General features: G+C 41.3%; 1 protein-coding gene across 9 annotated transcripts in view; it reads right to left on the reverse strand.

Annotated features, from left to right (window-relative positions):
* CFAP221 (cilia and flagella associated protein 221) overlaps positions 1-23,373 on the reverse strand; it is a 100,149-nt gene that overhangs the window by 72,629 nt on the left and 4,147 nt on the right. For 7 of the 9 annotated variants that reach the window (XR_013359079.1, XM_077861387.1, XM_077861389.1 and 4 more), the window contains exons 3-7: positions 22,963-23,063; positions 15,522-15,608; positions 15,278-15,376; positions 14,204-14,284; positions 13,510-13,610 (exon numbers count right to left, since the gene is read on the reverse strand). Coding sequence is in view for 8 of the 9 variants with exons in the window: in XM_077861387.1 (XP_077717513.1) it covers positions 13,510-13,610; positions 14,204-14,284; positions 15,278-15,376; positions 15,522-15,608; positions 22,963-23,063 (469 nt within the window). In the remaining variant the exon portion in view is untranslated. Of the gene's footprint in view, positions 1-13,509; positions 13,611-14,203; positions 14,285-15,277; positions 15,377-15,521; positions 15,609-18,766; positions 18,922-22,962; positions 23,064-23,373 lie in introns of those variants that run through there. The other 2 variants (XM_077861394.1, XM_077861393.1) reach the window with 2 other exon arrangements.

The following is a 23,373-nucleotide window of genomic DNA, read 5'->3' on the forward strand; positions in this document are numbered from 1 at the left end:
AGACTTACATCATAATTACATACAAGTTGTGTGCCTATTAAAAGAGGAGAGTGTACATTTTCCTTATGGAAATTGGATATTTCAAAATAACAATATAAATTCAAATTTCTTCCTTCTTCCTTCTCTAAATAAGTACTAATAAAGGGCCAACCATCACACTGATTTCCAGTTAATTATATAACATTCATTTTTACCTTAGTCTGATGTTATTTTCATCATTTACCCTAAAATTTAACATTGTATTTATTGAGGAAGTAATCAAGGCTTTTTTTGAGAGAAGGAATGATCTTGTGAATTTGTAGACAACATAAAATCAAATTTTCTCCCTAATTCCAAAATCTCAGTATGCAGAAAGTGGAATAAGCACCTTGCCATACATAGGATTTAACTTCTTTTTGAAGAACGAAGGTTAACTGGCAACAGCATGACAAATGCTAACTTATGATAAGATTTTGGACTCAGATGGCACAATAAATTAACCATTAGCTATGATGCCTGTATAAAATCTGAGGGTAACATCCTCAAGATAAAGAAAGGCATCCCTACAAAGACGTATGGAGAATTTAAACTATAACATTGACTATTGCTTGTCAATTTTGTAAGACTTTTTCTTTGTCAACTACTCATTGATGAAGGATCCTGAATATATCAAAAGACATGTGTGGTAACGATGTATTGATGTCACATTCCTTCCCTTGGAGATGTACAGGAGACTCATGAAAAAATCAGATCTGGGCAAGCTTTGGGATCATACACTGTGGCAGCTTTAAAACAACTCTATAAACTCTTTCCAAACTCCTTCCATTGACAGGGGGATCCTAGGCCTTCTTGCCTGAAATCTGGGCTCTATGACTACTTAATTGCCAGAATGCCATGGAAGTGATGCTGTACTGCTTTCCTGAGACCAAGCCTAAGAAACAGGTACCTCTAGCTGCTCTTGAGATACTCACTCTGCAACACACTGACCATGTTGTAAGAAAGTTCAAGCACCTGTGGAGAGAACCAAGGCTCCCAGCCCTCAGCCCAGCTGAGTACCCAGCATGTGAGTAGAGCATCTTGCAAAGTGGAACTCTCAGCCCCCAGGTGAGCAGCCCCAACTGACTCCACATGGAGTGATGATCTTCTCCACTGAGCCTTGCCCACATTGTATACCCACAAGCAAAGCAAGTGATTGTTGTTCTTTTAAGCCACTACTTCTAGGGTGCCTGGGTGGCTTAGTCAGTTAGGCATCTGACTTCAGCTCAGGCCATGATCCCAGAAGCCTGGGATCAAGCCCCACATCAGGCTCCCTGCTCAGGGGGGAGCCTGCTTCTCCTTCTCCCTCTGCCTGCTGTTCCCCTGCTTGTGCTCTCTCTCTGTCAAATAAATAAAATCTTAAAAAATAAATCACTACTTCTAGGGTGGTTCATTACAAAGCAATGGAAAATAGACACAAATGGCATTCCCTCTTTCTCGTTTCTTCTTTAGTGAATGATTACCCTCATTTCTGATTACGGTCTTAATTTGGCAATTTTAAGGTTTTTTTTTTTTTTTTTTTTTGTATTAGCCCTTATACATAACAATCACTATACTCGTATTTTGATTAACTCTCCTAACAACTTGCTAAGTACGATTACTACGCTCATTTTATGGACAAATGAGCTGACCTATAGCTAGTCCAAAGGCACGCACTTCATAAGAGATGAGTATAAATTAAACGAAGGACCACAGAACCTGAGATGTTCATTGCTATGCTACATTACCTATCTGTGGGCTCTAATATCAAGGAATAGCTAATGACATACCATTGTTTGCACTGTAGTCCTCTTCTCTATTGACATTCTCTATGAAACTGAGCCCTCTGTGCTTTATTTATTGAGATTTTTAGAAGGTGTTTCCTTTAATTATCCTGTCAGCAAGAAAAGCCTAGAAAATCCCAAGACCTCTTCTCAAATGTTACAACCTCCTCTCAAGCACTGTATGCAATATAGAGCCAAAGGAAGAAATTTGAGGACTGGCTAGTTATTTTCCTTGAAGTTTTAGATGTCAATTGTTGTACCCAGAATACAATCCAAAACCAGAAAGAAATCAGATAAAGTGATTAGTTGCCTGATGAACCAGACCCATCCCCCCACCCTCCCAAATAGGCAACGATTTGAAAAGATATAAAGAGCTGAGGGTAAATTATGTTTCAAATTTCAAAGTATGCCCTTTTATCGAAGATAATTTATGTTCTTATGAACTTTCATGTGCTGCTTATCTTATTTTCAAAGACACAATTAATCTCACCGGGATTGGAGCCTCAAACCAGAAGCAGAGTGGGCCCATGATACTTAATGATAGAGTCAAATAAAGACAAACATAAAGAAATATTCAAGTAGCAGGCATTTAATTATTTTTTACACCTGGAGAATGAACATCACCCTCATTTGAGCCTATGCCTAGGCCAATATGGGAGGCAAAGAGCAAGAAGGTGGAGAATCAGGGAGGTTTGATGTCTTTCTCTTGCTGACCTGGGCTTTGCGCTCTTTTCTTGCCTTTGGTTCAACTCTTTCCTTGACCTACTTACTTAGTCCTCCCTGTTGGTAAACCCCCCCGCCCCCCCCCCCCACTCCCTGCCTTTACTCACGCCTCTGTAGTTTAGGAAAACTGCTCCTAAGGAGCAACCAGAATTAAATGAGGTCACTTCTGCATTTTTGGTAAAAGAAGCTAAGGCATTTCTCTAGGGGCTGTAATAGAACTGACTTCAGAAAAAGTTAGAGGTGGCCATGACGTGTTATCCACTTTTTGCAGAGATAATCTATGCCTTATTCATACTTTAACACACACACACACACACACACACTTTAGCAAAATATGATAAAACAGGGCACCTGGGTGGCTCATTCGGTTAAGCACCTGCCTTCACCTCAGGACTTGATCCTGGGATCAAGTCCTGCATTGGGGTCCAGCTCAGCAGGGAGCCTGCTTCTCCCTCTGCCTCTCTCTCTGACTCTCATGAATAAACAAATAAAATCTTTAAAAAATATATGGTAAAACATCTATAACCTAAAGTTTACCATTTTAACTATTTTTAGGTATACAGTTTAGCACATTTGCATTGTTGTACAACTATCACTTCCATCCTTCTCCAGAGCTCTTTTCATCATACAAAACTGAAACTCTGTCCCCAGTAAACACTAACTGCCCCTTGCCCCACTCCCCAGTCCCCGGCAATTGCCATCTCTTCTATTTTCTATCTTTGAATTTGACAACTCCAAGTACCTCATATAAGTGGTTTCATACAACATAAAATAGCTTTTAAGAGTTAAACATTAACTTCACTAAAAAGTTAAAGTATTCATATAAATAATAAATACTAGAGAAAACAGCCATTACAACTCACTGGAGTTGCAGATAATGTGGAATAAGATGGGGTAAGGAGCAAAAATCAGGGGTGGCTCCTCTGAGTCAGTGCAGGGCCCCTGGCCGAGACCACAGAACACAGGGGCATCTGGCATCAGGAAGGAAGTCAAACTCAAGGGAAAGGAAGCAACTGAGCTGTGATGTGAAGGGAGATGAAAAGCCTCCTGCAGGCTGATTTCTTCTTTTATTGAGAAAAATATAGCATTTATTCAGAGAAGATAAAAAGATACACTAAAGACTACTGTTAGGCCTTTTCTTCATTTAGAATAGAGGGCACAAGAAACCGCATGCTGACTGCCTTCAAAACATACCCCCTCAGAGCTCTGTGACTTACAACGTTGGGCCTGACACAGTCGGCAGGGCACCCAGCTGCTGGCTTATGGTCTTGCGGCTTACCCATCAGCAATTATTAGAACAAAAAGCTCACTTGGAAGAGGAGTCAGAGATGAATTTTTAAAGCAAAGAAACTTAGGTGCAAATAAGTTTGGTCTTGAAATGATAGTATATAAGGATTTTTTGTGAGAAAGATGGGGCCTATTTAAGAAAAAAGAGGCAATTCAGTTGACTGGTTGCTAGTTACCCTTAAGTATTCTTACAAGCATTAGGTAATCACATTCTAGAAACTGTATTCTGTTTTGTTTTTAAATTTTATTTATTTGTTTGAGATTGATTGATTGATTGATTGATTGATTTATGTATTTGAGGGAGAGTGAACATGTGGGAAGGGACAGAGGGAGAGGGAAAGAATATCCAAGCAGACTCCCCACTGAGCATGGAACTCAACTGGGGCCTTGATCTTACGACCCCGAGTTCAGGACCTGAGCAAAAACTGAGTCAGATGGAAAAAAAATGACAATAACAACAAAAAACTGAGATGCTTAACTGAGTATGTCATCCAGGTGCCCCTCTAGAAACCATGTTAAAAGCACCTATGTGTATGCAGGTATCACAAACCTGTGGAGCACAGAAGCAGTGGTGACCAGATGTGGCTGCTCAGTGTTTGGTATGAGATTTGACAGCTGCATAAACCAAACAAGGACAAGGGGTGCCCAGAAAACACTTTCCCCTTAAGAGCGTCTCTCTAGCATTGAAAACAATCCCATGTTTGTCTTTGCTTCTTCCACAAATGTGCTTTGGGTAGATATGGAAACTCCTCGTGTTTTGTTTTTTTTTTTTTTAAAGATTTTATTTATATATTCATGAGAGACACACAGAGAGAGGCAGAGACATAGGCAGAGGGAGAAGCAAGTTCCCTGTGGGGAGCCTGATGAGGGACTTGACCCCAGGACTCCAGGATCATGACCTGAGCTGAAGGGAGACGCTCAACCACTGAGCCATCCAGGTGTACCCTCATGTTGTATTCTTAAATATCAGAATTAGGAACTGACCCTGAATATTTGTTGTAGAATTTAAAATGTAGAACATTTTAAAGTTCTTACAGCTTAGTCCATGACACCAGCTTGGTAGTTTCACATAAATCACAAATATATGTGCTATGGAATTGAAGGAATCATTCCAAGAACGTATACAAAGCCTAGAGGACCCTCAGCAACAGAAATACCCCACCTTTAATTACTGTCACTGATACACACACTCATTTGCTCAAGATGCTGGCCAAACATTGGTGTCACTCTGTCCCTTAACCCCATGCAAACCAAGTGAGTAATTTTCCAAATCAGATTTGTACAAAATCAAAGGGAGAAAAGCAGAGTATTATAGTCTCCTAGGCGGGCTTTAATAAAGGTCAGTATTGCCTACCCCATTTTCAGTTTTCTATCCTTTCCATCACTTTTCCCAGGAGCCAAAAATTTAGAATTCAACATTTTGTAAGAAAAACTTTAAAAAGACATAATTCAGGCCTTCCATGGAAAGTTCCCTTTGTTGACCGTCTCAAGTTGGCAGTCACTTCTGCTGAATGAAAGGGGGATACATTTATGCCCTTTCATTATTAACATAAACCCCTATGGTATAGGGGATAATTTTCTTTTCCTGCTAAAATTCACTAAAAGAGGCTGGGTCAAGATAGTAGGTCAGCAAAGGGTTATTAAATCAAAGCAATTTTAACTATAAAATATAGTAGAATTTTTCATATAGGAGAAATTCAGGCTATTGGTAAGTGACAGTGATTTTTTTTCTCTGAATACCAATTTTGAAGCAATTTGGAAATATAAGTTCACTATTGCTCAATAAACTCAAGTAGGAACTGGAATAAAGCACAAGTGTGTCAATGACCTCAAGTCACCATTGTCAGAATATTTCCATAAATTGCTGCTGCTCCTTCAAGTCAACTTTGGCTTAGGGACATAAGAAATGAGTCCCTAGTGTAAGGAGTGTGTTTCCCTGGATGAGTCAAAAAATGTGAACTTACTCTCTTTGAGTAGGAAGGGCTTCATAAAATCCTTCTGAATATTGATGTTGTAGTCATTCTGACCCCTTCATTCTAACCCAGTTAGAGCTGGTTCATGGGCCCTTCACACAGAGGCTCTTTACTGGCACAGTTCAAAACGGGACCTGGTAGCTGTCTATGTCCATCACCCTCACTGTCGACCCTTCCCTCCCAGTGCTAGTTTGAGGATATACATCCTCTTGTGATCCACATGCTTTCAATTCTAGGCGAGTGAGAGAACTAGGTTTCATTTAGACATCTTATCCTGACCTTGACTACCACATTTTCTGAAATGAGCCATGAAGTTCGCTGCCTAAGGAAAAACATCCTTTGGTAAGTTCTTAAACTTATAATATAGAAGTTCCAGAGATAAAAACATTCTGACTTGGGAATGGTGTAGCCAAGAACCTGCTCTGCCAGTATTGTTAATGTGACCCTGTGGTTTACACAGCATCTGTAGCCCTGAGATGAACTCACAGTACCATGTGCTTTGGAGCCATAGGACTGCCTGACCCATGGCACCAACCAGGTCCAGAGTGGAAAATGGGGAAATGACAGGGAATCCAGGAGAGGACCCACGTGACTTTCATGTAAGCTTGTCTATAGCACACTAATTAACAAACAGGTTAATAGTCAGCTTTGGTGCGAGGAAGATCAGTTGATGCCCCATGGAGAGAACTGGTCAACTGACTGTGTTTGTTATAGATTTTGACCAGTTATTTGGTACCAGGTAGACACTGCTAGGGACACTACAGGGCTTGATGAATCTATACAAATCTTTTTGAAAAGATACCAAATTTCAGCACCTAATAGAAGCATGTTCTTACTTACTTGCATCTATAGGAAGGAGAAAATTTAAAAAAAAAAAAGGAAGGAGAAAATTGTATTTTATCTGCAGTATAGATATGAAGTGATTATGAAATTTAATCAGCCATGGTGGTTAGACTACTTATAAAGCAGAATTTCAACCTACAAAAGGGAAAGAGAGCCAAAAGTCTTCTGCACTCTACAGTGTTTAGTTTAGAGATGTTGGACAGAAACTGGAATGCAACTCTTTGTTATTTACAGAAGCTGTCAAAATACATTTTGCCAGATCTTAAGCCACCATGGTTGTTTATAGGTAGCTGGCAAATGTCCATGTGGAATTTACTTTTAGCAAGGAAAATTTACAACCAATCCAGCCAATGAAAATGTAGTTGATGAATGTATACAAGTCTACTTCATGATCTTGTAGGAAAGGAAGGCTATTCAGTCCTCTAAGAGGCACTACCCAGACCATGGCTGCCTCTCCCCAAAGCAACATCAAAGTAAGAAAGCAGACTTGGTGTATTAAATGCAGATCCTATAACTTCTGGAAGTTTTGTCTGAATGGGTTCGGCATGCAAGGAGAAAGCACATTCTCTGAATCTATCTTCTGTTAGATTTGTTTTCCTATAACCTTTGTCTTTTCCCATAACGCACAGTAATTTTTCTTTAGTTATAGACATGGTTGCTTTCCTCTAACGTTTACAAATATAAGTGCCATTGGAACTCATACATTGCTGGTAGAAATTGAAGCATGCAGTTACTTTGTAAAGTGGTTTGGCAGTTCCTCAAAATGTTACACGTAGAGTTCTCCTATAACCTAGTGGTTCTACTTCTAGGTATATACCCAACACAAATGAACACATATCTCCAAATAAAAACATACACACAAATGTTTACAGTGGTATTATTCAAAGTAGCCAAAAGTGTGGTATATGCACAGATTGGAATATTAAATGGCAATAAAAAAGGGACGCCTGGGTGGCTCAGCGGTTGTGCGTCTGTCTGCCTTTGGCTCAGGGCGTGATCCTGGAGTCCTGGGATCAAGTCCCACATCAGGCTTCCTGCATGGAGCCTGCTTCTCCCTCTGCCCATGTCTCTGCCTCTCTCTCGTTCTGTCTCTCATGAATAAATAAATAAATAAAATATTTTTTAAATAGCAATAAAAAGGATGAAGTACTGATAGAGGCTGTAAGTTACATGAACCTAGAACATTATGCTAAGTGAAAGGGGTCAGTCACAAAAGCTCTTCTAATGTATGCTTCCACTTGTATGAAGGTCCAGGACAGGCAAGTTTATAGAGATAGAAAGTAAATTAGAGTTTGCTTGGGACTAGGAAGTTTGAAGGAGGAATGAGAAATGGGTAATGCGTTTCCTTTTGGGGTAATGAAATGTTCTAAAAATTGATTGTGGTGACGGCTGCCTATACTAAAAACCACTGAGCTGGACATGTTAAATTAGTGAATTTTATGATATGTGATTTGTATCTCAGTAAAACTTTTTTTTTTTTTTTTTTTTTTAAGTATAAAGGCCAAGAAAAAGAGAACCTCCTCCTGGACTTGCAGCCACACTCTCCTCCCTGCCCTGCCCCTCTGAGGACCTGCTAGTGGGCTGGCTGCTCTCCTCAGCTGGAGCACAGTCCTTGACTGGCTGTTCTGGAGCTTGCCCCTCGGCTATCAGCCCCATCACTCAGTGTTGGAAGCTTACCTTCAACTTGGCCACTGGCCTTCCCATTCCAAGCTTCTCATTGCAATTTCTCTATATATTGTCTACCTTTGCTGAAGTGTGAGCCAACCTGTCTGGGTCTCACTTGTGTGTTACTTAGGGAAAAATCTCTTTGGTGATGATGATGGTGATAGCTACCACAAATCAGTAGCTACATGCTAAGTGCTGTTTTTACTACTATTATGTATTAAAATTTTTCAAATATTGTTAACTATTGATATGTTCTATTTTAACCTGTTTAATCCTCAGAGCAATTCTACAGGTAGGTACTCTTTTTAAAAAAGATTTATTTATTTTAGAGAGAAAGGAAAAGAGAGAGTGTGCACAAGTGTAGGGGAGGGGTAGAAGGAGAGAGAGAATCTCAAGCAGATTCCATGTTGAGCACGGAACCCAAAGTGGGGCTCAATCTCATGACCCTGAGATCATAACCTGAGCCAAAATCAAGAGTCAGATGCTGAATCAACTGAGCCATGCAGGCGCCCCTACTAGGAACGTACTCTGATTTTTTTAAGGTTACTTATTTGGTTGACCACTTCTTCCTTGTCTTCCAACAATCTAAAACTTCCCTAGAAAACCATGCTGGGCTTTAGGTTTCCCATGAGGAGGTACAAATGGAAAGGCTAAGGCTGAACAGCTATGATGGGAACAGGAACAGCCAGAAGCCAGATGGCAAGCAGCCAGGGGTCCCATCTCTGAAAGACATGGTGATGCATGGGTGAGAGTAACAAAGCAGAAGGAGCTGCTCACTGGATTTGCCCCAGGGTGGGGTGGGGTGGGGAGGAAAAATGGGTGAGATGGGACACAGAAGCCGCCAGGCAGCTGGGACAAGTGTAGGGCACAGCATGGGCAATGCATCTACTTCTGCCCACGTCCACCCCCCACAATCTGATCTCACAAGCAGCCCCTGCAGAAATGAATGGAGCCATGTTGGGGGTGTTCATGGGCACAGGGGGTAGGGCCTCATGCTGAGGCACAGGAAGAACAGGAGCCCACTGCATTCAGTACCGCTGGAGATGGTCTAATGGGCCCCCTGGAGGGGGGCGTGGAAACACTGTGATAAGAACAAAAATGAGGCCTCAGGGAGACCAGAGATCACAAATGAGGTGATTGCTTCTTCCCGTGTGTCTGGGCGGTGGCTGGGAGCAAGTCTGCCCTTTAGGGAGGAGTATTTCATCACCGGTAATATTTAGAGTTGTTGGTGCATGGTGATATTCAAAAGCAGACCGATTACTAGAAGGTTTTGTTGTCTTTAAATTTTTTTTGCAGGGGCACTTGGTGGCTCAGCAGTTGAGCATCTGTCTTTGGCTCGGGTTGTGATTTTGGGGTCCTGGGATTGAGTCCCACATCGGGCTCCCAGCATGGAGCCTTCTTCTCCCTCTGCTTTTGTCTCTGCCTCTCTCTGTGTGTCTCTCATGAATGCATAAATAAAATCCTAAAAAAAAAATTTTTTTTTCTACAGACAATGATCTCATATTATTGCTTATGTGTGGTGAGACCACTCCCGCGACCTGCCTCTTGCTGTGCCATGTAGAGAAACCTCCTCCCTAGGCCCTGTCCTGTCCTGGGGAGGGAAGGCAACCCGGAGACAGCTAACCTGGTGCACTACCCAGTTACAGCACAGTCCACCAGGAGATTGTCACCTGGTACAGCTCATATCAGCTTAACTGGTTATGGAATCCACACCATCAGTCAGAAGTACGGCTTCAGAGCTAGATGAAACCAGATGGAGTACTGATGAGGGGACATCTAAGTCAAGGACCAGTTTGCTTACTGTAGGTTTCTAGTAGATGCTGTTGGCACACTCCTTCCCCAGCTGGTGTACTCATCACCCAGCTCTGGAACTGCTGTTGCTTGACCTTTCACCAGTGAAATACCCTTGGCTGGGATCTGGGCAACCCCCATCCCTATCCTTCACTCATTTGTAGGTAACACCTTAATATGTCATATGCAAGGAATCCTTGTTTCTAAGAAAACTGGCCTGAGGGATCCCTGGGTGGCGCAGCGGTTTGGCGCCTGCCTTTGGCCCAGGGCGCGATCCTGGAGACCCTGGATCGAATCCCACGTTGGGCTCCCGGTGCATGGAGCCTGCTTCTCCCTCTGCCTGTGTCTCTGCCTCTCTCTCTCTCTCTCTCTCTCTGTGACTATCATAAATAAATAAAAAAAAAATTAAAAAAAAAAAAAAAAGAAAACTGGCCTGAGACCCTCCTGCTACATATATACATATTTGCAACTAATGGCTATGTTTAAACTGTCCCAGGTGTCCTGGGGGAGTAGGGGGGTGGGGATGGTCCTGGCCAAGCCCCCTCAATTCCCTGCATGGGCCCAGTCACCAGAGTGAGGTTTCTGAAAAGTGGATCTGACCATGCTTAAATATTTCAGTAGTAAAAATCTAAAATTTCCCACCAAAGCCTATGAGGCCCTTCTTGCTCAGCCCCTGCCCTGCTAGATGAAACCAGATGGAGTACTGATGAGGGGACATCTAAGATGTCCTGCTTCCCCTGCCATGGATCTTGCAACTCAAATCCAGTTGCACGAATGTTTTGGACAGGCCTAAATGTGCTGTGCCATTTCACACCTCTGACTTTGTGCAAGCTAGTCCTGCCTGGAACACCCTTCTTTTCTCCTATTCTGTTCCCTTCTTCTGCTGGCTGATTTCTGGTTGTCCTTCAAAAACTCAGCTCAGACATGTTCTCCTCTAGGAAGTCGTGTCTGAGCTCCTCCATCCTGACTGCCCCCGACTCACTTCCCACTGCACTGGGTTAGGTGTCCTTCCTCTGAATACACCACATTAGATGTTAGTATTGTCTGCTTAGTCATGGTATCAGCTCTCAAGCATCTCTGCATACTCAATACCTAATGTGGTGCCTGGCACATACTAGCATTCAGTAAACCTCTGAAGAGTGAGTGAATACTGAATAAGGAACCAACTCAGGTGATACCTTCAGCCTTCAAAGTAGCCCACAAAGAACTGAGAACATTTCAGGTGAAAGCCCTTTCAAATGCTTTCCTTCCATCCTGCTACCCAACATTTTAAGAGTGAATGCAGCAGAGGACAGTTTGGATGGTTAACAGTTGGTAAAAAGCCATTAAGTAAAGTGCATTAAGTCTTGGGAAGACATTGCCTGCTGCCAGAATGTTTATAGGAAAAGAGGAGCATGCTTATCTTTTGAAGGATTTTTAAAAATCTCATACTACTATATACAATAACTTAGTTTAATAAACTGTTTGGCTGAGATTTTCATTCGATTATAAATGAAGGGCATTATGTTCAGAATAGTTTGGGAGAAGTTTCTAGGGAAGTTGGTAGATTTATGTATTAATAACGAAGACTAATGTTTGCATTACAAGCCACATCGTTTCCACCAGCTTATTAGATCATTGTACTCAACTCCTAAGCCTACTTTATTACCCAAACAAAACATAATGTGAAATTTGTGGAGGTGAGAAAGAAAAGAAGGAAGGAAGAAGGAATGGAGGGAGGAAGGAAGGAATCATGAACTAGGAAGCTATTTGTTTCCTTCCACTTGGGTTTTTGTAAAAGTTGCTATGTTCGCTCATTTAAAGGAAACAGCTATGTTTGGCCTCAAAACACATAGAGTGAGTGGGTCCTGCCAGGAGGGATTCACCTTTGCAGACCACTTAGTACTAACAGGCCTGGGTGAAGACGGGAAGGTTGAGGAGGGAGAGGGAGAAAACAGTAGGATAGAGTTCTGGCAGAAAATGTCAGGGGAAAATAAATAGAGGAATGGGAGAGCAAGAGGCCAAGAATATATGTCAGTGAAAATGTCAAAGTTGATAATACCCATTGTTGGCAGTGATGCAGGAAATCAGGAATTCTCATGCACTGAAGGTGGGCCTGTGAATGGGTACAACCATTATGAAAAACAATTTGGCATTACACAGTAACACGGAACTTGTGCTAGACCTACAATTCCACTTCTGGATGTATACACTGGAGAAAATCTAGAATACGTGCCCCAGACCACAAACAGGAATATATAACCACTGTGCTGGTCATGGCCAAAAAAAAAAAAAAAAGTGTTAACAACCCATAGGTTCATTTGAACTAAAGCAGATAAAAAAAAAACTATAGTCAATCCATTCAGTGGACACCCCAGTAGTGGTGAGTTAACACGGTGAAATCACAAAACCACAATGTTGAATTAAAAAAAGCAACTTACAGAAGAACTTACATACAGTATGGTTCCATTTATATAAAGAACACACACTGGCAATGTGAAACAATGTGTTATTTAGAGCTGCTTAGGTATGTGTCGAAACTATTAAATCAAAGACATGATTATCACAAAATTCTGAGTAGAAGCTGCAAAGTTACTGGTCATGTTTTATGTCTTAAAGCCAGTGTTCATTATATTATTACCATTCAAACCTTACAGATGATTAGATATCTTTTTGTAGGTATTATTTATTTATGGAGGGAGGAGAGCTCAGGACATTATATATTTCCCAACCAGTATAGAAGTATTAACAACTGGCATGGTCATTATATATCTTTATCTAACAGTTCAATATCCATCTTTTTAGATCTCGAGAGACAGGTAGTAGGTATTTAATAAATATTTACTGAAAAAACAAACCCAAGACATACCTTTTTTTTTTCCCAAGACATATCTTAAATTACAATTGGAATCTTTAACTATTTTTCCAATAAGACAGAGGTGAGGAATCTGAGATTTCGCTTGAATAATGACTTTCTATCCTCTCTGCTTTCTCATTCAAAACAGAGATTGGTTAATGAACGGGCATGTGATCCAAGTTAGTCTAATAAGACTTAATCCTGGGACTTCTGCTTGAACACCCCCAACCCCTTTAGCCCCTACCACCCCCATTGCCAATAGTATTTGAAACTTCTGGCAGCTTTCTTACCCCTGATAGGGGAGTCTTTTGTGAAAGGTGACTGCACAGAGAGAAGCAGAACCAAGAAATGAAGAGAGGTTCCTGCAAGCTGATTTAAACTCTTAGATCCAGCCATGCCTGAAGATACACCTCTTGGTTATATGGCCCAGTGTATTCCCTTTCTATTTAGATAGGGCTTTTGTTTTTGTCTTGCCTTTTCAACTATAAGTCCAGTCTAACTCAGCCACAAGCATAACCTGGCATTAGGAAAAATACAAATCTAAGTTTCGATATGCATGTCTCTTAACTTTTCATGACCTATGACATTTTGGTAGTTCATGTTTGTAACTCACCTTTCACCAAGGAGAACGTTGGATAGATTTATAAATGAGGGAAAGTCCAGTGTGTTGGCAACAGGATAGGCATGGATGGGAATAAGCAGAGTCTCATCTCCCTAAAATTAATGGGGGAAAAGAAGGTGAAGTTTACCATACTGGAGGCTATAATTTTCAAAGATGAACTTGTAGATACTTTATTTCTTATGTTGTTTTCTATCACTAAAAACTATTTCCTGAAGAAACCTGAGTGCTTACTTATAACATTAGAAATACCGAGCTTTCCTAGCTATAAACCAAGTGTAGGAAATTTTAAGTACGTTTCCTCCAAGCAGTATTCATTATTACCCAGGAAAGCTAAAGATAATGATGCCTTCATGTAGATACAAAGACAGTAATCTACCTGCTTCTATTTGAGAAAATTATAAGCAAACACAATTTTTAGTAGCCTGAGACATAGAAACCATCACAGAGTTAGCTGATCCAGACAACACCCGTTGGTCAACAAGGAACTGACATTGGGTACAGAGGGCTGCTGGCTGTCCTGGTTAATATATGACCTTGAACAAGACCTCTCCAGCCTTGTTTCTTCCTTTGCAAAATGGGAATATTTCTGCCTTCACTTGAAAGGTATTCTTAGGAATTGAAGCAGATGATGGCCTGAAAGAGTTAAGAGCACTGTGTAAGTGCAGATAGGTATGATTAGCATTACCATTGAGTAGCAGGAGATGTGCCCTGGCACTCTGTACCATACTTGTCCCTGAGATTCATCTTCTTGGTACAAATACTCCTTCTGAAAGCGTACTCTAATTTTGTTTTTATTTTTTTATTTTTTTAAAAGATTTTATTTATTTATTCATGAGAGATACAGAGAGAGAGGCAGAGACATAGACAGAGGGAGAAGCAGAAAGCCCTATGTAGGATTCGATCCTGGGACTCCAGGATCATGCTCTGAGCCAAAGGCAGATGCTCAACTGTCTCTCAAGATATAAAAAGATGGATATTGAGCTGTTAGTTGTCCCATCTAATTTTGCTTTTAGTTTAGCTTTTTAATTTTCCTTTTAAAGACTGAAACTCATTGGTTACTAAAAGATAATCTTCTACTTTAGTTCTAAAAATTTAAGTTTAGTTCATCTTAAGGCTTCTTGACTTGTAAGAGCTGGACCTAGGAGAGCAAAGGGAAGCGTAGGGGGTATTGTCTGGAGAAAGGGATTGACAGCATGCAGAGCTGGCTCTGGCTGGAGGCCACAGGATGAACTGGGCAACCTAGAAAAGTCTCATAGGGACTCACATGGCACAGCCATCTGGGGTCAGGCCACACAGGCTCCTATCTCCCTGCAGACCCCAGAATTGCTTCTGAGGATATTCTTACATGACACCATCTAGTCCCTAGAGTTTATCATCACAATTCGGGGGTGTTGCTAATTTGGTAGCCTAGCACTTAAAGGAGTTTATTTAAGCTCTTTGAAAAAGACTTTCTCAACTCCTAGCACTACATGATAAATAAGGTTTCTGGGCCAGGGCAGACAGAAAACCTGAAGCAAATGATATCTCATGGCTCTGTCCTTGTTCTTGGTGGCTTTTGTACCTGGAACCCATGTCACTGGACAAGGACCCTCTATGCCACTCACACTGGCTGCCCAAGGAACCCATGCACTGGGCGAGAAACCAGAGAAAAACTACACAAAGTTCTCATTCCATTCCTCTTTGTTCTTCCCTCAGGATATAAGTTTTGACATCCTCCCCCTCCCTTAACCCCCCAAAAAACAATTTTAAGAAAACTTACCTGACAGTGAACCCGAATACAGTCATAATAGTATCGCCACTCATCTGGAGAAAATGTAATGGTGATTGTGAGGGACAAGCCGGGGACAAGGCAGTGTTCCTAGAAGACAAGTGGGTTCAGGGCACACAGCAGGGCTGTGGATGCAGCACACTACATGCTCCCCTCTTCCCAAGTAGATCCACCACACAGAAAGCCACAACTCAACAAAGAACAACACAGAGAAGAGGCAACTGGACATGCTTACCTTTTTCACATACTTGATCTGAAAGTATTTGGTTTGAGGGGGTAAGATATGCACATGTATGTCTCCGTTGGAAATATTGACCAGATTCTACAAGAGAAAGAAACACTCAGAGAAAACATTGTTTTATCTATCTGCATATTCACTTCATTTATTTATACCTCCTCTTGTTTCTAAAGGGATTTGAGGAGATAGAACTTGTTTAACTTTTTAAAAGATTTGAAATGCACTATACACCATTTAAAGAACAATGAACACAACACTATTTACAATTTCTTAAAAGTAGGCTCCCCCAGTGTGGGGCTTGAACTCATGACCCTGAGATCAAGAGTTGCATGGTCTACCAACTGGGCCAGCCAGGCGCCCTGAAAAGAACACCCTGTAAAGGATAACAAAGTATACTCAAGTGACTTCTGCCTAGATTAGGGCATTTACCAGAGCCTCAGTCCCCAGGCATGTATCCTACTTATGTACCTATCATCTCCAATCCTGACCAGTTACCATGTGTGCCTTTTTGTTGAGCTCTGCTAACCTCAACAATAAAACTTCCAGTTATCTTGCCAGCAAAAGTGAGTTTATTCAGGACTAGCAGAGAATTGTAAACCAGAACAAGTAGGATACTAAAAAAATCATAGACCAGTCCCCAGACCAAGGGAGAGGAATGGTCTTTTATGGGGGGGCGGGCAGTATTATAAACACAAAGTCCATTGGAGTAAACTGGGAGTTTGAAGTATAGGGGCTTAGTTGTGACCGTCCCTCATTGGCTGGGCTGTTGCTGGGGAAGAAGGAAAACTTTCCTTCTTCCTGCTAGGATAGTCAAGCAATACCTAACATATGGACTTGCAAGTAACATCTCTTCCTATTGGGTCTGTAATCACAGAGGAGTGATGGGGCATGACAGCTCTCCCTGCTAGCCTCCCACCTCCACTATGAACCATGTTGTCTTTCATTAATGAATTTTCACAACTCCATTTCATTCTGTGATTCAACTAAGAAGCCAGCCACCCACCAACTTCCACAATTTCTCAAATTACATGCCACTGATCCTGAGGGCCCTGCAACACTGATCCTAGGACCTCTCCTAGGTCCAGCTCTTACAAGTCAAAAAAAAAAAAAAATCAGGAAAAAGCATGTGGCTAGCGTAGCCTCCAATCCATCGCTGGGGCAAATGGAAAAGAAGTTGGAAGTCAGGAGTTCTCTGATGGTGGCAGGAGAGGGCCACTCCTGTGAGGCAGGACAACCTGCTGCATAAATTAACTGGGTCTCTCAGTAGAAGTGTTTCCCCCCTTTGCTTGAGATGGGATCAAGAACCGTGGATCTGGGGATTTGAGCTTCACCTGGGCTAGGGGACAGTTAAGAGGCCTTTGGTTTCCAAAGTCCAGGCCAGAGGGTGGGCCTGTCACGGGGCCCATTGCCCAAGGCCTCATGTTCATTGAATCTGTAAATTAAAATTCAGACATTATTCCTGGATGAGGTTACAGTGGTGTTTGCATTTGTTAAAAGTTATTTGTCACCTGTAAACATTCCTAAAGTGACCCTGTTCTGTACCCTGTTTTGGCATAGCTTTTCTTTTTTTTAATATGCTAAAAGTTAAAAAAAAAAAGTTCTCCAGGCTGCTCTGGACCTCCAAAGTGCCCTGCACAGGGGCAGTGTTGGGAAAGGTGTGGGCTCTTGGGTCCCTACCCACAAGATGGTCCTTCCAAGAGAGACTGGGGAGACAGGTATGCTGGGACCCAGGATGTCCGGGGCCTGTGCCCATCACACCTAGAATCTTGGGGTGGTGGGACCTGTCTGGGGATGGAGAAGTAGCCATGCAGTCCCACAGCCTGGATGTCTTGACAGAGAACTCTGTCCCCATGCTTGTCATCAAGGGAGGCCCTCAAGTTGGAGACCTTGAGCCAGAGTCCAGGAAGAACTGGGAGCAGAGGAGGTTATATTGGCTGTCACTTAAAAAAAAATCCAATAAGGACAGGGAAACAAACAAGGGTATAGGGATTGCTTTTAATATGCATCTCAAGGGTGGTTAACCTTAGAAGAAATCAGTAATCCACACTCTGGGAGTGCTTAGTACACATTGCAAGATCCTAATCTAGAGTCCTTATTCCAGAGGTGGCTACTAAGAGCATGTCAGTCCTGCTCACCTGAACTGACACTGGAAGGTCTACAATATTAGCATAGGGGATGTTCGGGATATATGTACTAACTAGAACTTTCCCATACAGGCATTCCTGCTCTTAAATAAAAGAGATCTGAGAATCTGGTGAGCCCAGAGCCCAGTATTCTTTAGAGTGACTTCAAAGACCCAGAAATCCCTTTTTTGCACAGCACAAAAAAGTTCTGTCAGCCAGTCGGAAGGCTGGCCAACCCTACCAATGGATGATACTACATGTGTTGCTAGCAAAGCTTCCTTGCAAGGAACGGTGGCTGGGCTTTCCTGGAGCTTGCAAGTATGGCCATTCTTTTTTGCCTGCTTGCTTGCAAGTGTCATATGCATGCAGAATTTCTTCTCAGACCTGTTTTTATTGCAGTAGATGTACCTAGTAGCAAGGTTGGTGGGAGGTTACGTATGGCTCCCACCTCTGGTCAGAGTTGGATTCTCATTATCTATCTGACAATGAGAAATAACTTCATAGGTTTAGGTCAATTTGCAACAAGCAGCATCATAGTCTAAAGACCAGAGGTCTGTGCTCTAAGCTGCTGAGCCAGCTCAGCTGTTCCAATATTCCTGGATGGTCCCAAGGGAGGAGACAGGTGCTGGCTCTCCTGAGACTGGAGATGCAGCCAGCACCTGTGGGTGATGGCTGAGCCACATCTTGATTAAAAAAAATACAGAAACCTCAAGCTTCTTCCAACCTGACTGTGGCAGAGCAAATTGAAACACGCCCAACTACTCATTTGTATGTGAAGGCTGAGCATTGGAATTTAGTAAAAATATCTACATTGTCAAATGAATACAAAATTAGCAATAAGAAAATATTGAATTAATTTCTTAAAGATTTAAACAACATAAGGGTACCTGGGTGGCTCAGTCAGTTAAGAACCCAACTTTTGATTTCAGCTCAGGTCATGATCTTGGGGTTAAAGATCCAGAGCCCCAAGTTGGGCTCCACACTGGGCATGGAGCCTAGTTAAGATTTTTGCTCCCCTTCTCCCTCTCCCACCACCTTCTCCTCACACCCCACCCCTGCTTGCGCATTCTCATTCTCTCTCAAAAAAAGAAATTTAAAACTTAAAAATTAAATGGGTGCCTCAGTGGCTCAATTGGTCAATCCTCCGACTCCTGATTTCAGCTCAGGTCATGATCTTGGGGTCCTGGGATAAAGCCCCACATCCAGCTCCACACTTAGGGGGGGCATCTGCTTGGGATTCTCTATCTTCTCTCCTTCTGCTCCTCCCCACAACTGGCTTGTGTGCAAGCACTCTCTTTTTCTCTAAAATGAATAGATGTATCTTTAGAAAAATTTTTACAAAGAATTAAAACAACATAGATCCCATTCATGATAATAAAAGATGTATTTGGTTATGTATTGAGGGAGTGGTGTTAAAGGCTGCAATAGGGAATTGAAAACTAATATCATTATTTCAGAACAGATCAGCCGAAGGAATTGTTAATTTATGTGAGATGAGGCTGTATAGGCTAACAACTTTGTTTTGGGTTGGCAACATCAACACCGGTTGTCTCATGAGAAAACTAATTATTTACTTACTAAATACAGTTTTCCAGACAAACAAAATCTTTCTACAGAGGGGAGAAAAACAATTTAAGAGATCTTGTTTTGAGAAAATTGCAAAACATTCTTTCAAATTTTAAAGTAAGTCAAAGCATTGATCTCAATAAGAATCCAAATAAAACACTTTAAATCCTTTAACCATCTGGATCAATCTCAAATGTTAATGAACAATTTATTGTGGTTTTAACCCACATTCAATCATTCCATTCTTGGGCAATTTGCATAGTTTCCTGTAGCAAAACCAAGATAAAAGCAGAGCTGGATTTTCCCTCTTGTTTGGCAAGAATCTCAAGGTAATTGCCTTAGCCTTCCGCTTAATTTTGCTGGTGGAAATAGGAGGCTGGCCCTCCCAAGATTTCCCAGAATGTTATAAAGATGAAATCATTTTGTACTTTTATCTATGCCTGTTTGTTTTAATGTCTGATAGAAGCAGTATGATTATTTAGACTTTACACTGCATTTACTTGGAGTGAGTCTTCACCAAGTCACTCTCTTCCAGTAAAGTGAATTCAGTGTCATTCACAAGTGTTTACTGAGTGCCTCCTATGTGTTAGGCATTGTGCTGTATAAAAGAGATGGTGTCTGCTCTACAACAGAATGAAGCTTTTATTTTCCTCCCCAAACCCTGCAATCCAGGTAAACCAGATGGTATACTAGTGCCCAAATATGCAGCATGCACCATGAACCTCTCTCAACATCCTCCTTTATGCCCTGAATATCTCCTTCCCACTTCTCTTTCCTTTTAGGCTATCTCTTAGGTTTCTCTTCTATAAGCTTTCTTTTCTTTTTTTAAGGTTTTATTTTTAAGTAATCTCTACATCCAATGTGGGGCTGGAACCTATACCCCGAGATCAAGAGTCACACGCTCTACTGACTGAGCCAGCCAGAAGCCCTCACAAGCTTTTTTTTACATCATGACCAGTAAGCTCCTGGTCTAAAGATGTTCAACATCATTAGTCATTAGAGTAATACAAATGAAATGTACAAGTAAAAAAATACAAATAGCGAGTTGAGCAGACAGCATCTGCTCTGCTGTCCTGTCTGCTGCTCTCTTGTGGTATATTCAGTAAGCTTTTATTTCTTAAAAAAAAAAAAAAAAAAAAAAAAAAAAAAATATATATATATATATATATATATATATATATATATATATAATGAGTTGAATGGTGGCCTCAAGAAAGTATGTTCACATTCTAATACCTGGAACCTGTGAATGTGAACTTATTTGGGAAAAGGATCACTGCAGATTTTAAGTTAAGGACCTTGAGGTGAAATCATCCTGAATTACCTGGGTAGGCCCAATCTAGTGATGTATCCTTTTAAGAGAGGAGAAGACAGAGAATTAGAGGAAGCCATGTGAAGGTAGAGGTAGAGAATGGAGTTATGTAGCCACAAGCCAAGGAACATCTGCCAGAAACTGCCAGAGGTGAAACAAGATTCTCCCCAAGAGCCTCTGGAGGGAGCACAGCTCTGCTGACACCTTGATTTTGGACTCTGTCCTCCAGAATAAATTTCTGTTTTTTTTAAGATCCTCAATTTGTGGTAATGATAGCAGCCACAGAAAGCTAACATACTATACAACCCAATAATTCTATTCTTTGGTATATATCCAAATCTAATTCTACTGAAAATATGTCCACACAAAAACACATGCACAAATGTCCAGATAGTGTTATTCATAATAGCCTCAAAGTTGAAACCCAAATGTCCATCAATTGTTGAATGAATAAACAAAATGTGGTAGAGCAATATAATGGAATAGCATTTGGTCATGAAAAGGAACAAAGTACTGATAGATGCTATAAGCTGGATGAGCCTGAGAAACGTTATGCTAACTGAAAGAAGTCCCACAAGATTAAATGTTATATGATTCCATTTGAAATGTCCTGAACAGTTAAATCCATACCAACCAAAAGCAGATTCATGGTTGCCTATAGTAGGAGTAGACTGGGTGGGGGGAATAAGGAGATTGAGGGAACTGGGGGGTGGGGAGTGAATTGTGTATTCATTACATTCATTATTTATTATAAACAGTGAGCAATTACAAAAGATAATGATTTTAGATATACCCTATCGCCATTGAGATGGCAAACCTAATACCAGGAAAAATAGGCTCCAAAATGAATTATTAACCTTCATCTTTGAGGCTGTATTCTAAGAAATACATCCTTGTAGGCTGATGGGTGGATTTCATAAATCGCTGTTTTAAATTGTAACCCTTTAAAAAATAAGTAACCCTTTTCCTTAGGTGAAACACTTGGCACCTAACAGGTTTGTCTCTGGATTTATTCTCTCTACCCACTTCAATGCACAAAAATGGCATCCTCTGTTTGTTGGGAACTGCCTGATAGAAACCTAACTTCACTTCCTGACAGCTTTAGCATTTGTCAGCTTCTTCCTCTTGCTCAGAGAAATCTAGCACAAGAGTTAGAATTCTTTCTTAAAATGATCCACTTTAAGACATGGCTTCTAAGAATGCATTACATCTAAAAGTAGAGACTCTCGTGGTGTCTGGAGACAGAGCCAGAGGGAGTACATCGTGTACAGAGCCAGAGTCTCAGAGGGCTCATGTGAAGGGAGCCTGCCTCTGCCCCGCTCCAACCACACACAGAGGTCATTTTACTCAGATCCAGAGCCCAGTGGGAGTAGTTCTGAGATGTCCTGCTCAGTGTGACCTTAGGGGATCGATGTGAGGTCACCAAGGTTGTAGAGCTGACTTAAATCTTCAGGTCTTGGGGCACCTGGGTGGTTCAGTCGGTTAAGCATCTGACTTTTGATTTCAGCTCAGGTCATGATCTCAGGGTTGTGAGATCAAATCCTGCATCAGGCTATGGGCTGGGTATGGAGCCTGCTTAAGATTCTCTCTCTCTTTCTCCTTCTGTCCCTCCCTACTCTCTCTCTTAAAAACAAACAAACAAACAAAAAAACAACTGTTCAGGTCCCTATAAGCAAAGAGGTTAGGAATGTTATAGCCACCCAGAACCCACCCAGTCTGAACATGCAGGTCAATGAAGGGGACCCAGGAAGCTCTGTGGTGGACTGCAGCCCATCCTTTTAAATGTCCCTTCTGGAACCTGTTCAGTAGAGCTGACCCTTGCCACCCAGACATGGCTAAAATCTATCTGATTTCTAGACCTGACCAGAATGGCTGATTTAGGCATGGGCATTGGACCTGAGCAGGTGAAACAGAAAGCTGACTGGAGCCTCCTAGAAGAGGAATACCCCTTTCCCTGGTGGTGTAGGCCTTGACCAAGCAGGCACTAGTTTGGAAGAGGGCAGCTTAAGAGTCAGTTGGTCTCTATCACTTACGAGCTGTGTATTCTCGAGCCAACTATCTAACCTTCTGGAATCCTGGTTTCCTCGCATATATAATGAGAATAATAGAACAACCTCCACAGAGCTGGTATAAAGGATGAAATTGCATCATGTGAGACATAAAGCATAGTTCCTAGTTCCTAGCCTCTAAGAGTCAGTTAGCCATGACACCTCTTGGGAAAGAATGCTTTGAGGAGCCTTTGGAAGGGGGAAAGTAGCTTCTCCAAGGACACTGGTGTTACTTAAGAATTTCTCATCCTAGAACCCCCTTTCTGGACCAATTTAACATCTGCACTTCTGCAGATGCTGCTGTTCTTTAAATGAATGAGTAATATAAATGCAGAACATTCATGTCATTTCATTACTATGATTAATTATCCCACTTAAAAAATACCTACCAGAATCTGTTGGTGTTGTTTGTCTACTTGATAGCCTCCAAAATGCAATATGCCAGGTTTTGCCTGTATGACCTTATTTTTCAGAAGTTTTGCATAAACCTCTATAAAAACAATGTAGATAAGTACACCATGAGATGAGACATAAAAGAAAATATTAAATAAATGAAGATCCTATTAATGTGGGCTCTCTTTAATTTAGGATATTTTAAGCATATGAAAGTTTCAAACAGAGGATACAGCTGTCAACAAGATTAATGACCTATTCCAAATGAACTGTACTGCTTCTCCCTCTATTTTTACACATCATTTGGGAGATGTTATCATCACAATGCAAATTCTCATGTATTGTTTATTACCTACTAAAATAATCAGCTCTTCACATTTTGTACAAGTCTTCATAATAAAACACGA

This window comes from Canis aureus, chromosome 20 (assembly GCF_053574225.1).
Source record: "Canis aureus isolate CA01 chromosome 20, VMU_Caureus_v.1.0, whole genome shotgun sequence".
Lineage (NCBI taxonomy): Eukaryota > Metazoa > Chordata > Mammalia > Carnivora > Canidae > Canis > Canis aureus.